A 15,481-nucleotide genomic window follows, 5' to 3' on the forward strand; every position below is an offset into this window, starting at 1 on the left:
TTTTTTTTTTTCCAATGAAATATAACAGAATCCATTTGAGTACATCAAGAAAAGAAGAGTGGTCACTGTGTGAATAATAGGCAATATACACTTTAAAGGCACTTTCCTTTTACACTTATTTAGCTTGTTAAGTTGACAAGTTTCATGAAAATATGTATACTGGGTACTTAAATTTCTCAGTATAAAGATCTGCTATTTAACACACAAAAGTTGGTTACTGCTTTTGTTGGAGTTTCCTTATAGCCTCCCTTTTCATGTTAATTTCAGCTTTAAAAATAAATGGCATCAGAAACCATTCTGGTAGTATTTTAAATATCCATCCTTGTAGTGCATGAGCTAGTGTACCAAATGACCTGTCCTGTATGCCAATGGTTGATATAGCATCACGTACATACTTTTTGGGGCTTAGTACCGTAAAACTAGTTTGTTCAATTCCTAACATTTTTGTAGCAACAGTAGATGGTTGAAGATGCTGTATTATCACTCCCCTGTTGGAGTATTCATACTGAAGAGATGCAGTGAAGTAATCTATGTATTTCTTAGTAGCACTATATACAGTGTATAAAGGCAGCGGAAACGTTGAACCAATAGATGATACATTGACTATGATGCCTTTCTTTCTCTCCAACATGACTGGTAAAATAATTTTAGTCATCATCACAACAGACGCAGTATTAATGGTGACAATTTGCTGCAAACGCTCACTTGGTATTTCCAGAAAATACTCTGGGTAGTCGTAACATGCTGCAACATTGTTGATGAGGATTCCAACTTCCAATCCTGATAACTCCATTCTGATGTGGTCATAGATGTTGGCTCCTTCTGAAAAATCTGCTACTACTATCTTAACCAACATGTTACACTGATCCAGTATTTCTTTCTCCACTGCTTTCAGCTTATCCTCAGATCTACTAATCAACACTACATTAACTCCAAATTTTGCTAGTGCAATAGCATATTGCTTTCCTATTCCATCTGACGCACCAGTAACAACTGCCCACTTGTACTGCGAAAATTTCATGTCCATATGGAATAACCCACTGAGAAGATACGCCTTAACATCACCCCACATCAGTGGAATTAGCCACACCATTATCTTCAAGACATACAAACTACCCAGTAGGAATACGAAATTTCGCATCATTGGATACTGATCCAAGTACTGAAACAATACCTCCATGTTGTTTCAACTCTGAGCAGAATAAAGGAAAGGTGACCTCTAGAAGTTAACCGTTTCTTAGTAACTCACGTGATCCGGAATACTCAGAAGGTGTCCATTGTAGGTATTAAACATGCCAGCAGTGGAGTAGTTCTTGGAGTAGTTATCGCCTAACAATTTTTAAACATATATTTACAAGCGCCGTGGCTTTTAAAATATACTAAACAAATTGCTCTTTAATAGGAATAATGGGACAGTGGACCAGAGTAGGATGCTTTGCTGTCACAATTCTTATTCTATTAGTTCTTTTGCGATATTATTTCTTTCCAAGTAACGAAGGTAAGTTAATGCACCAAAATGTCTAAGGCACTCAGCAGTGTTGCTGTGATCTTAGATTATAAACCCCAGCTGCCCAGTCTGCCCCAGGTACTTGGGGTTTATAAATCAGTGCTGTGATTCAACTTCAGATCGTGCTCTAGTTAAGTTAGACTATCTACGTGTATGTGGTAGGACTTCAGTCAAGTCCTTCAAGTTGGAGGTTCTCAGACAAGTCACATGTACCACGGCCAGATGCTACATTACCAATATGGCCACTCCCCAGACACACCTCAGCATTACCTAGTGAAGATGTGTCCATGTTTATTGGTAGTAATGTGAAGTTTAAAGTTAAAACAGCTTCTAAGATTCTCGGGGATGCAGTTAAGAGATATCAATCATTGATTACTACTGGTGACTACAGCAAGTGTACACACAAAGCTATTGAACTAAACACTATCAATGTTCGTGTATCAGATGATAGTGAAAATCTCAATAGTGATAGAAAATATGAGGTGATAATCAGTAGTGAGACTAAAGATATCACCATAATTTCTGCTTCACCATTTGGTGCCATGTAAGTGTGCGTGCGTGCGTGTGTGTTTAGAATAGTTGCTTCACTGTCTGACATTGTGGCAAAAGTAATGCACATAAGTAGTTGGATTTGAGGCATCAAAGCACCTTGTATTGTGCATCACCATCTGGGTATGATATCTTATGCTGCCTAGCTACACTGCCTGCATCTTTATTACAACCCAACTGGGCATACACATGTTGTGAAGTGTTGAGTACTCTCAGCTTCTTGTTCAGTAGTAGATAAGTTAAAGGTTTTTAATGAACTAAAGATGTGTATTATTGCTAACATAGCTTATGTATATTCACGAGGCATCTACTTCCATTTATTTATTTACAAATGGGGTTGAATGAAAACCAAATTCTTTGCCTCATGCCATGACACTAAGCAGATACTCTAATAGAACATACATGTTGTTGAACATGTATACTCTCTATGCCCTGTTTATACTACTGTTGTTTTGCTTGTGTTTTAGTTATGGACTGGAGACTATTTCACAAATATTCTTCAACCACTCTTGTATTTCCTACTCACAAGTTTACATCAAGGATTATCCAATGTATAGACATCGTGGCTTACTGCTTGATGTTGGGTGAGTGGTATATAATATACTTTTATCAACTAATTAGAAATATTTCATTTCTTAATTTGTGCCATATAATTACAGTGTTCATGTTGAGCTGCTTCCTGAAAAGTCAGTTTAAAAGGTAGTGTTTAGCTAGAGAGATAACATCATAGCCAACTAGATAATTAGCACTGACAGTAAAGATGTGAAAGTGCAGTTGGACTCAACCACAAGTTTGGGGAAATCATACTATACTGTACACGTTCATGGCTACCCTATTGTGAAAATTTTGATGGTTTGTAAATAAATTGGACTTTTAAATAAAGATCTTATGTAATTTCATCCACATGTTTTTGAGCAATCAGCTGAACATGAACACATGTACTACATATAGTATAATTTACAATGTACATGTACATAATGTGTATCCTATAGAATTCATGGTGTACTTATCATTTCTTGTGCTCTTGTTTTCTTCAGACGAAGAATTTCTCCTAAAGAACTAGTGTTCACTCTGTTAGACACGCTGAGTTACCTAAAGATGAATGTGTTTCATTTTCACCTCAGTGATTATTGCAGATACAGTATGGAGAGTAAAGTGTTAGTTGTGTAATAGATCGTACAGTGAAACCTGCATACTATGAACACCTTGGGACTACGGGAATCACTGCATCCTGGTTTTTGTCAGTTTTTGATCTGGCTGTATTACACTGTGACAGACCTGATCAGGCAAATTTCACTGTGTGTTAACATGTAACATTAAGCAATAAGGCTGTACTGTGTGGTTATTGTGTCTGCTATACAGTGGAACCTTATTTGAACACCAGTCATTCCTTTAAACCAGATGCTGAAAGGGATTGGTCTATTAGAGTAGTGAGTGTTCTATTAGAGTAGTTGAAAATTTGTTTGCAGAAATGTTAATTTAAAAATTATTCATAAAATTCAGAGTTGTGGACTTTTCAGTTATCTGAGAACTAGGTGGTCCCCAGGGGTTTGGTTAACTGAGATTTCACATACTGCATAATAGTGCTGGGCAATATAATGAATATATTTTGTATCGTGATATATTTATTTATGTCGTGATATGATAGCTAGAAATTATTATCGTGATATAACTCACGTGACCAACCTAGTACTGTGTAAGCTTATAAAATGATGTCTCTGATTTTGCAAAGCCTTGTATGCATCCTCATTGAGAGTGTAGTTGTACCATTAGATATGTACATCCAATCTAGTATCCTCTCTACCATTTCAAAAGGTGCTAGGTAAATACACAGATATGTTTACAATGGTCAATGCAATGCAGTGGGCAGTAAGAACAGTAGTCCAAAGTACCAATGCAATTACACTAGCTTGTAATAGATAAGATGACAAAGATCAACCTTAAGACTAAGTATTGTAACTTGTAAGCTATCAAGTATAAAGTTATGGGTATAGTGTATATCATGATATATATTCATATCATGAATAAATTTTGCCATGACATATGACATAAGAAAAATCAATATCGCCCAGCACTACTGCATAATTCCCATTTATCCACATTATATTGAGTACTGTGCTGGCTGTTTACTGTATTATTTTAGGTTTCCCCAGCTCACTGCTCACTTAAAGCCTGGTCAGTTTTATACACAGAAAGATGTCAGAGATATCATTGAGTATGCAAGGCAGAGAGGAATAAGAGTTATTCCTGAAATTGAACTACCGTAAGTTTAGCTGACCAAAGATGGTCTTCTGCTAGTTACAGTTTTGGACTTTAATTGACTAGCTTTCTCTCCTAGACAGCCATACTGCTGTTTCCAACTTTACATAAGAATAGTGTTACAATGCCTGTTGCTATGCTTGTTATGCTGCATTGTGTTTTGTACTGTACAGCAGATTATTGTTGCGAGGTACAAATTTTGGGAAACTCTTATAATAGCCTCCAGCATAAATTTCTGCAATTGTGAAATCTGCAAGACCCGAATGATTTCTCCGTAATTCTATGTATCTCTTTGGACAAAGTTACGAAAATTTAAGAATGCAGAAGGTTTAGGCAAAACTCTGCTCACCCGGAAATATAAAAATTCAGATGCCAACAGAAATTTTGCAAGTTAATGTAAGCTTCGATTTACAAATTTCACAAAAATTTTGGACCTTGCTCACATATTTAACCTACTGTATGTATAGGGGAATTTGCGATTTGCGCATAACTCTGTAATTTTTAATTCCATCTGCCATTATGGATGTATTGTGTGTAGCTGTTGTAGTGTCTTGTAGTGGTAGTTTTGTTTAGACTGCTAAATGGATTGTAAGGAGTGTGGATTGGTTAATTACTTTGTACTCCGAGTATGAGTATGCCTCAGCATTGCCAAAATTAGAGAAAGCACGCTACACAGAGAAACTTGTTGGTATTAAGTGTAATGCCCTTACATTGATGAAACTGTTAGCTGTGGATCTCTACCAGTCGTGGTGAGCTACACGAATATATACGAATATCTCGTATGTAGCAGTGATAACCCTTCTTGTGATGGTAAACCAGCTAACACATTCAAAAGCTCACAGAGTAGATAGAGTTACTGCTAGCAATCTGAAAGCTGTAATACGTATGGATGTGAACAATCCATCCAAATCGTTGATAAAGAAAATATGGTATCCTAAGGCCTGTACGTTTGTTAGTACAGCAACTGTGTGGGGTTGCCAGCATGAGATAGATGCAGTTCATATCATTTAGATGTGAAGTTTGACAATTGTGGTCTGTTTATCAATTCAAAATATCCATTTATGGGTGCAAGCCCAGATGGTATTGTTTCGTGTGCTTGCCATGGAAGAAGCTTGATGGAAGTTAAATGTCCATGCAACTGTAGCAAGCAGCTGTTTTCAGGACTAGAAGGAAGCAAAAGCTTCTGTGTTAAAGAACATTTTCAGTTGGACAGGTCTCTTTCTTATTATTACCAGGTACAGTGTCAACTGAACATTATTTGTGAAGTGAACAAGTGCTACTTTTTGGTTTGGAGCCCTGATGAAATGCATGTGGAAGAAGTTGAAAGCGATAGCGAGCTATATACCGCTTTGTTACCTGCAGTAGATGAGTTTGTGATCAAATCTACTTTACCTGAGGTGATTGCTCATTGGTTTACTTAGCAAAGACTGAACTGTCAATACATTAGTTGCTCTTTCGATGAAAATTTCTGTGCAATCAATGATTACAATTGTCTTTTGAGATGTCCCAAAAAAACATTCTGGTAGGGTCTTTTGGACTTCCTCTCTGCTTGGCCATCGAATTAAACTTAAAAGCTACATACAGAATTGTGAATAGTCACTTTCAAAACAATATGCCTAATCAGCATTCTTCAAATTAAGTCAGAGTTTTACCATGGTCTTTAGAAATTCTGTAAAATTATCTGGTTTCCTGTTCCCATGTGGTCTAATTATGCCAACTCAAAGACCATTTGAGAATTTTGGCAGGCCTGTATAAAACAAAACCTTGTCACCATTCTCTTTTAACAATTCCCACATCAAAAGATCTTTCTTCAACTCCTCTAAGTCAGCTTTTACCAGCTCTGCTTCTTTCCTTGTTCACTCTTTTTCTTTCATCTCCTTTTCTGCTTCTTCCCTTGCTTGCTCTGTTTCTTTTCTGGCTTTATCTGCTTCACTTCTGGCTCCCTCCGCTTCTTAAATTTCTGAACTTGTTTCAACTTTTTTTTTGTCAATTCTGTTAATGCCATTCTTAAGCCATTTGCATTTTTAGTGAAAAACTCAAAAGATTCCCCTTCCTGTACAACAAAATTCAACAAAAATCTCATAGTATTATTAACTGCAGCCTTGATTTTACGATCCTCAGCAGTGGATTGGTTAATAGCAGCTGCAGATTGTATATTTCTCTGCTGAGCCATTCACTGCTCATAGAGTTCTACCTTCTCATACTGCTTAGCTATCTGATCTTCTGGTATATGAGGAAACACTGATGGCGCAAAATCCACATGGTATATTCCTGTGGAACACACATCACAGTTATGTAGCTATACTTTGTCACTGATAATGACATGATTAATTACAATTATGTTTTAGCACGATAATTAGTGCTGCAGGATATGTTATAAATTGAATAACGCAGCAGCTTACTCTAATGAAGTGGGAACCACTGAACTCTGTTGCAAACCATCCTTCTCACTGAATAGCTGCTTACCATTGCTTGCATCTCTCCCTCGATCTCTCATCATTGCTGGTTAGGAAGCGATGGAAACTATACTGACTTTCACCTTGCACATTGTCACAACCAGGTACTACACAGTTTATAGGTATTGTTGAAACAAAACTACTGTTACATGACACTACAAGGACAACTACACACTACAAGACCACAACCTATCCAATACGTCCAAAATGGCTGATAGTATTTGAAAATTAAAAATTACGGAGTTATGTACAAAGCACAAATTCCCAGAGGACATGTGCTTGTTATGCTGTCATTGTGTTGTATATATAGTGGACATGCCAAGGGGCTCAGTCCACTTGCAGGTGACCATATGGAGTTCTGCAATGATGACCATAGACAGATTTACAATGATCCAGAGGTAAGGAGAACTATATAATAGTACTGTGATTGTACTCACTATAAATATGACATTATTTGTTTTACTGTTTAAGATGTAAACTGCAGTTGTGTATCATACAGTACTGCAGTACTGGATGGTAAGGATCATGCATTTTAATAATGTTGAACCAAACCTAACCACATTTCCCTTCACAAATACATAGTATTTGTTAGGCCAAACGTGACTTTAGTGCAACCTGATCTCATACAATAAGGAATTTCTTAATGACTGACTGTTTGATTGACTGTTGGCTTCAAACAAGTGTAACTCAGTAATGGCTAATGCTACAGGCTTGATTCAATTTGTCACTTTGGCCAGACACTTGCCTTTCGGCATAGTTTTAAACAGCAGAGAAGACAGTTAAACTTGCAATTAAGTTTATGATTCCTTTGACCCATTTAGCGGAATGTTCCATTAGATTATATGACAGCTTGTGGGAGTATTATACTCCATTTGTAATCTTACTCTGGTTGCACCCTCGTAATCTTTTACCAAATTAAATTCCACTTATGGAGGTGTGTACCTTAATAGTTTGTCAAGGTGTGCAGTGATTTACTGGGGCATGTATACCAAAAAAAATTTTTTTTGTACATCATACTGTACTGTGCCAAATCTGCATAAAATTAAGTAAACATCTGAATGTATCAAGTGAAATGGCCATTGCTCATTTTCAGCTATATTTAGCCCATTACACAGTGATATAAAACAAAGAACATCATGAGAAATGTCTCTGCAATCATTCTATTCACTACAGAAAATGTGGACGATAAATGTAATAGCTACATGTAGTATAGGGAAGCCATAATGTGCTACCACAAATTGACACTTTGTACAGTCAGCATAGGATGCAAAACTATGATGCATGCATTGTACGTACTGTAGTATGTCAAAAGGCACCAATCAGGCTGAAACAACATCTATCAGTGAAAAACCCATAGCCTTAGTCATTATCAAGTTATGCTTGTCTAGTAAGTATGTTAGTTATATATAGTTAGGTAACAGAAAATTCTCCTAATAATTTCGTAGCAACTTATTGGAAGAATTTGGGTCATGCTGAAGGTACTTTTAGGCTTGGTTATGCCTAACCAATACTGCCAAGGTGCTGTGAAGATACTGTGAGGCTGGTTTCTGGTCAATTTTATTGTGAGAATGTGCAAACCTCCATAATCCATACAGTACTACTGTACTGTATTATGAGTTTTCATTATTTGAAGGGAAAGAGCTTGAAGACTTTGAAAAAACTGATTGATGAGTTGGTCAAAGTATTTCCAGACCGGTACCTTCACATGGGAAGTGATGAGACTTACGTTGTTGATAGGTGCACTACTGAAGGTCTGTTACTATACATGTAGATACCACTTTATATGCATTTTGCTGGCAAATGACCACATCTTACAGTGAAATTATCTGTTGTTTGTTGAGGAGACATTGCTTCAATAGAACAATAATACACCTTTGTAAAGTGTTTTATTGACCATTTTCAGTTTAGCCACCCCTTTCCTCAGAAAAGATCAGCTTATAACCATTGCAGGACTTTTTATGTATGCAGTCATACAAAAATATTTACACATATCCATATAATTTTTTTGAATGTGTTATTTTTTTTTTCTATCACAGGCATTACTGCAATGGAGAAGGAAATTGCTGAATACATATTATCCCTTGGCAGGATCCCTATTGGTTGGGAGGAAGCATTATTTAAGAGCAATGTTGTGAGTAGTTTACTTGTCCATTGGAAGAAATAATATTTATGAGATTTGTCCAACAGGAAGTCCCAGGAATGGCATACCAAGCTTGGCGTAGTTACAGTGCTGTGGACATTGTAGGAAAAGGCTATGAAGGGTATGAACTGTGGTAGCTTGTAACCTGTACACTTGTTGAGGGGCGTGATAGTACAGAAGAAGGTTCGGGGACTGAATGGACGTGCTCTTCGTGATGCACATGGATACAACTACTCAAGATGCCATTACTATTGATCACGTGTTAAGCTCTAAATACAGCACACATTACAATATTATGTGTACGTGCGTGTGTGTGTGTGCATAATAGTTAACAGTTCAGTCACACTAATCTCCGACAACATTACTGTTTTTCCAGTTTCTTTCAAATATACTGCTCTACAAAGTTTCAAAGGGTACGAATGTTGCAGATTTTACAAGTGTCCATGACATTATCATCCTTAATATTTTGCTTTCATTGCTAGAGTAATGGATGATTCTGTGTAAGGTACGTTGATGATATTCAAAAAAAAGCCCAAGAAAATCCTAGATGTCACTTGTCTGTAAAAAGTTATGTGTCTCAAATATTTACAAGTATGACAACAATTCAGCAGGGATCATAGCCATGAAGCAAGGGAGGTTGCCAGTGCACCTGTCATATATAGCCGGTAAATAATATATCCATGACTGAAGTTGGATTATAGTATAGCTGCAGGTATATAGATGACCTCCCTTGTTTCATTGCTTTTTATTTCTATGATCCCTACTAATTTTAATTTTCCTTGTACTTGTTTGTTTACTTTTTCACAATTTATGATTAGTGAACCAATTCATGTACATCCCCTATACTGCATCAAAGAAAAGAATGGTACCAGACTTATAAAATTAATTTCATGACCAAATGCATGCCCCAACTTAAAGGAATCATAGTCATTCCTCTTCATTTCCAGCTATGTTGTGCCCATTATAGCTACAGCATGACAGATGAATAACAGTACTAAAGGTACCTCTGCATCATCCACTTACTACTGAAATTATGAACAATCAAGTCTCGTGATAGCCTTATGATAGCCAGCAAAGAAAATAATCACTTTACTACCCATGAATCAGCACCTACGTGGTGGTAGAGTATGGAATGCATTGGACTCATAGGAGTACAAAGGTAAGTCCATGATAGCCGCAGTGGTAGGCAGAAAGGTACATCTTGGACCTAAGCAACATTGAACAGTAAACCCGCAGCATTTACCACATATGCTTGGCTGAAAGCATCAGTTAGTCAATTGGTTTTAGAAATTTTAAATTCAACAGCAACTTGTCGGAAGCACTTTGAGTTGCTTTAAAAGCGTATATTTGGGTTTGATTTTGTCTAACTAGTGTATCACGAAGGAAAGGTGAGGATGGTTTTCCAGTGATGTTTTGTGGCATGAAGTATCATCCCTATTATGTAGTACTAGTGTATTATGTGATACATGTATGTATACTACAACACTTTTTTCTCTAGTATTGAGTCACAATATCTCTACTTCTATATGGATGTTACACGCAAAGAAACCCGGATACCTTGGCGCAGTATAGCTCTTGAGGTATGTGTGTATGTCTCATGTATAGAATGCATGAGACATAGAATGCATAGAATGATTGCATAGAATGTCTTTACTATTATACCATGCTAGAAATATGACTCAGTAATTTCTTTTTAAAACAGACTTTTTCTAGATTGTCAATGGCTACCCTTGAATTTATTATGTTAGTTAAATGCCAACTGTTATTTGTTGCACCATTGATAAAATCAATCAACAGTATGGGCTGTCTGGTTCTGCAAAGCTCTTGGCATAGCTATGTAGCTACTACAGTTAATACTGTCATGTTATTAGTGGTTTTGTAGTGTTGCTTAGTGTCTCATTGCTGCACTGTTATAATTCTTAGTGTTTGATACATTTCAGTGCCAAATATGAAACTGTTTTACGTGTCACACTTAAGTGTAAAAAGAAGCCATTGTCTTTTACTGTTCTTGCATGTCGGATTATCATTTATCTTACAATTCATATACAAACATGTAGTAGTGCTACAGTACTAAGGCATGCGTTTGAATGTTGCCAGGGAAAGCAACACAAAGTGACAAAAAAAATGATAATCGTGACTGCTAAAATTGCAAAACACATAGTGACAAAAATATTGTTTTAACTGAATCTCCTATGATTTGCCAATCCATATTTCTCTCAATATCTTTATATTATTATTGCGTATAGCTAGATAGTTGGTACTGACAATGTCATTTTTGACGTGTTTTGTGTTAAAGGATCCCCACAATAATAAGTATTTGGGTGGTGAGCTGGCTATGTGGATGGATCACTTTTGTGAAAATTATCAGTGCTGGAATGAGGAGACTCCAATACATTTCCCGAAAGCTTACTGGATGTTTCAGCAGGATTATGACCAGGAGTTTATGAAGGCTATCCTTGGAATGGTATCTATTTCGCAGTAATTTCAAATTGTACTATGTCTTTTGTGTTGTCCACAGCCAGCCAAAGGCCTGGTTTCCTGAAATTGGTTTGGTCCAAACCATGTATCTGCGTGTCCACATGAGCAAACAAGTTTTGAGCTACATGCAAAAAACCTTCATTCAATAAATTAAGGCTGTTTACATACTGTTTTAAAGCTTAACTTTCTATTTTCATCATGTTTACTTTTAAGGGGGCTGTTTCCGGTAACTGAAACCAGGTGAATTAGGGGCTAGCCTACGTGCTGTAACATGCGTATAAAATGATTAACAGGCCTTGCAAGCTACCAGGAATGATGTATCTTCTCGACTTGAAAGGGGGCTTATCCCCTTTAAAAAATTAATGAACTTATCGATGTTTTGTCTCACTACCATGAAAACAGGCAAAGGTGGGGGATAGGTGGGGATTTGAACATTAAAAAGTTCTAATCCCCTCTACCTCAGGCCATTTTCCATGCCAAATTTCCCTAGTGAAAGACCATGGGAATAGTAGGAGATATAGCAAGACCATGACTCTCGTTTAATACCAGAAGAGGCATCGCTACCAAGTGACACTAAAGCGCTTTTCAGCCTTCATGCTCATCTTGGAGGAGCTGCATCACTCAACGTATTATTAACAGCTTACTTTTGCATGTGATCTAGTAGACAGCATGTGAGCCTTGTCAGAATAAAGTGGAAGAGATAGAATAATGCGAGAAATCTTAGTGTTTGAAGAATAGACTGAGAGTGTTAAAGCTCAACAAGATATCAGCTTTGATCAAATACCTCACCACCTGGGGAAAAGTTAGCGGTTGATTTCCCACTAATCCCTACCTAACCCTCACCTCTGCCTGTCTTCATAGTAGTGGGGAAAAACATTGATAGGTACATAAGAGTAACCATGAGGCTTTGTGTTGAGAATTTGTGTATGAAAACACGATAGACAAAATATAAAACAGTTAAGAAGATACTTCTTTGCATAATTCGTGGTTAAAGTGGTTTGCTAGGGTTACGCTTCCTTAGCGATACATAGCAGCAACATAAGGATGAATTCCAAAATAATTGGTGAATTACAAAATACATTTAATTTTAATGTACTGTATGTATTTGTTACAAAACGAAGTGAGAAATAAATTAATAGCATGCTGTGTGTAAATTACTGGGCGCCTGGTTTTTAGAAGTAGCACAACAATAACTTGTTTATTAGAATACTTCCATTAAATACTTGTTGTAATCCTCTGCCATAGTCCTAAGGAACCACCGAAACCAAACACCCCGAAAAAAGGACTTACTTTGCCCCCCTAGCTTAATATTCTAAATTAAGCCCTGATATTCCTCTGTTGATCCATGAGTACATATGTTACATTCAAAGGTAGACTCTGACATACCACGTACTGATTTCTTTGCCATAATGTATTTGAAGTCTTGTATGATAAAAAACGGCAGGGTGAATCTAGCCAAATGGGGGGAAGGGGGGGAGGGGTTGGAAATGATACTTTGGTGTGGGTATGATTAGATCATTAGCTATAGTCCCCCGTAGCTATAGTTGTGTACATTTTGTATGGTTGCAATAATGATTAGTAATATGTTGCACTACTGAAGGTTTGGCCTAGAGGCATTCCAGCTGCTGGTTCATTCTGGAATTACAATGATGCACTTCAGCCAGATGATCCATTGTTTGAGTCTCTAATAAAACACACTCATCAAGTAAGAACATTGTACTGTACAGTGTAACTAACAAATAAATCATTTGTAATTTACCATAGTACTGTATACAGTGAAACTTCTTTGTAACAAACACTTTGGGATCAGCCACAGTAGTGGAATATTACTGTTACAAGAAGGTTATCCTTTCCCTACTCAAATTTAAAATTACTAATTTTTCTTATACTTGTATAATGCTGATTACTAAATTGGTGTGTTTCCACCATCAGGTGATGTTATCAAGAGGAGTTCAAGCTTGTCCTTCAGGATGTTCATGTAATGAAGTTATGAGATGTGGAATAGAATATAAACGACCCAAATAGCTATTTAACAGCAATTTTATACAATATAGTTTTGTAAATCGTGTATAGATTGACATACATTTTGTAAACGCTGCTGCATGGTACTCATGTCTAGTAGTGTAAAAATAATAAAATAATTTTAATAGATGTTGCTGAAAAGTAAAGCAAAATAACAAGAGTCAAACAGGTCAATATGTAAATCATTCTAGAATTAACTTGGAACATTGGATTAGTATTAAAAGAGTATGCAGAGTTTACTGCTACACAATAATCTCATATTGGTAATTGCTTGTTATAATAGAAGTCTAAAATGCTGTATACCACCAAACCATGCAATTGCAGTGCCTGACTGACTGAACTTGAGTCTGAATAGAGATCTGTGCATGTGTGTGGCAATTCCAAGTGTTAGGCTTTAATGGGTTTGACGTGCTCCATCTAGGGATGCGGTGATTACGCCAGCATAATTTTGGTATGTGTGGGAGTAGAGAGTTTTGCTAGCATTTTTGAAGAGCTTTAACAGACTGAGCATTGCTCAAAAGCATAATGCTGAATTTTATGAGCATGATAGCCTCATGCCTAGCTCCATCATAGTTCTAGAACAGTTTAACATGCTGACCTGTTTGACTTGTGATCTCTACTCTTGTATTTTGATTTGTATAGTTTGTGCACAAAGTTTTTATGAAAAGCAAAGATGCTTGATGTCTAGACACTAATTTTACTGAGCCAAAACAACTAACCCTCTTTTTCTAATTTGCCAATAATTCTATCTGTCTTAAAATGATCTGACTCCAACCATAGGCTTCAATAAAGATGTAGCACGACTAGCATCTTAAACAAGGTCAACTGCTGTACAGTATGTCCATGATGCTCATTAGACTTATAACCAGATTTGCACTTTGTCACACAAAATTTAACCCATTGTTAAGACTTTAAACCATCAACTTTTTGTCATTAAAATCATCTGAGTTTTCCAGTGGTGAAGCTACAGTATCTGGCTACATTTAAAAAGAGTAACTTAATCAACACAAGGAGTTAGTTGTCACCATAGCTCAAAGCTGTTGAGGTTATTGGTTCTCATGTTATGTAGTGAACATGTGTGTTTCTCTAATATCTTATTCAGATTATGGAATGATCGCTTAAACTCTTTTGATGGGTAGGGAATTCCCAGATAAGTCAGACTACACAACCAATGGAAATGTTTCTATGTCATACCAGTCAATTAGCTATAGTAGACCAAAGTTTTTATTAGTTGTGAGAATTGTTCTCTAGTAGCACTATGCAGAGCTAACTGTGGTTGATCAGAAAAGGTTTAATTCACAATAATAGCATATACCACTAGTATGATTGCACTTCTTAAAAGCGGCTCTGTATCATTAGTGTAATATATTCAGTTTTTAAAAAAACATAGGTGCATGATTTACTCTTTTATGCAGAGAGCAAATTATTTAATTCTTAGAGAAACTGTCATCCTAAACTTCACATTTTTCAGTAATTTATTTACTTCAATTGAACATGAAGTTGATGTTCCTAATTGTCATTTTCAGTAGCAGACAATTAGACAAGCAAGTTACTTAATAACAGCTATGAGATTTTTTCACAATTTGCATACAATAATAAACCTGTATAGTACTCTGGTTATCATAGTCAGCATTCAAAACTGCAATTCATGTAAACAAACACTGTATATATTCAGTATACAAACAATTCTGTATATAGTCACCAAAAGACACTGTGTTACTGTACAACTGAAAATTGTTCAAGAGAACAGTTTGGTCTCTATTATGCAGGACAAACTATCCAGTTGAGATTTTATATGAATATCCATAAACCAGAAGGGTCTCAAGACTGATGTTACAGCTTAATAATTTGTTACCACAAACTACAGTAGCTGCATGTGTTGTTGCTGTAACTAGTACAAACTATGTCATGGATGACAAGTGTAGCCAGTTGAGTTACACTACAGCATTTCCTGCAGAAAACAATTGATGTGATTAAAAACTTCACATCAAAATTTTGATAATATAAATGTGTACTATACTGAGCAATGTCATGACCAGTAGGGTTTGCTAAGGTTAATGGAATTTTCCA

The 15,481-nt window shown here is 36.4% G+C and overlaps 3 protein-coding genes across 4 annotated transcripts in view; 2 read left to right on the forward strand and 1 right to left on the reverse strand.

The window, feature by feature from the left end:
- The window catches only part of LOC136237997 (uncharacterized), a 294,291-nt gene that overhangs the window by 86,514 nt on the left and 192,296 nt on the right, over positions 1–15,481 (forward strand). The window lies entirely within an intron of this gene.
- On the reverse strand, positions 109–1,387 carry LOC136238000 (very-long-chain 3-oxoacyl-CoA reductase-like). The gene is made up of 2 exons (XM_066028309.1): positions 1,250–1,387; positions 109–1,192 (listed from the first exon to the last, which is right to left on the reverse strand). Exon 2 carries the CDS (start codon positions 1,178–1,180, stop codon positions 215–217), a length of 966 nt encoding a protein of 321 aa, XP_065884381.1. The 5' UTR covers positions 1,181–1,192; positions 1,250–1,387; the 3' UTR covers positions 109–214.
- LOC136237996 (beta-hexosaminidase subunit A2-like) lies at positions 1,224–13,540 on the forward strand. 2 transcript variants are annotated; one of them, XM_066028297.1, is made up of 13 exons: positions 1,224–1,498; positions 1,670–2,051; positions 2,524–2,640; positions 3,094–3,213; positions 4,200–4,319; positions 7,082–7,169; positions 8,405–8,522; positions 8,808–8,902; positions 8,959–9,032; positions 10,410–10,491; positions 11,208–11,375; positions 12,990–13,094; positions 13,322–13,540. In XM_066028297.1, exons 1-13 carry the CDS (start codon positions 1,408–1,410, stop codon positions 13,412–13,414), a joined length of 1,653 nt encoding a protein of 550 aa, XP_065884369.1. In that variant the 5' UTR covers positions 1,224–1,407; the 3' UTR covers positions 13,415–13,540. The 2 variants fall into 2 exon arrangements, with proteins under 2 accessions (XP_065884369.1, XP_065884370.1); XM_066028298.1 differs by having other exon boundaries at positions 1,224–1,489.

This window comes from Dysidea avara, chromosome 11 (assembly GCF_963678975.1).
Source record: "Dysidea avara chromosome 11, odDysAvar1.4, whole genome shotgun sequence".
NCBI classification, from domain to species: Eukaryota; Metazoa; Porifera; class Demospongiae; order Dictyoceratida; family Dysideidae; genus Dysidea; species Dysidea avara.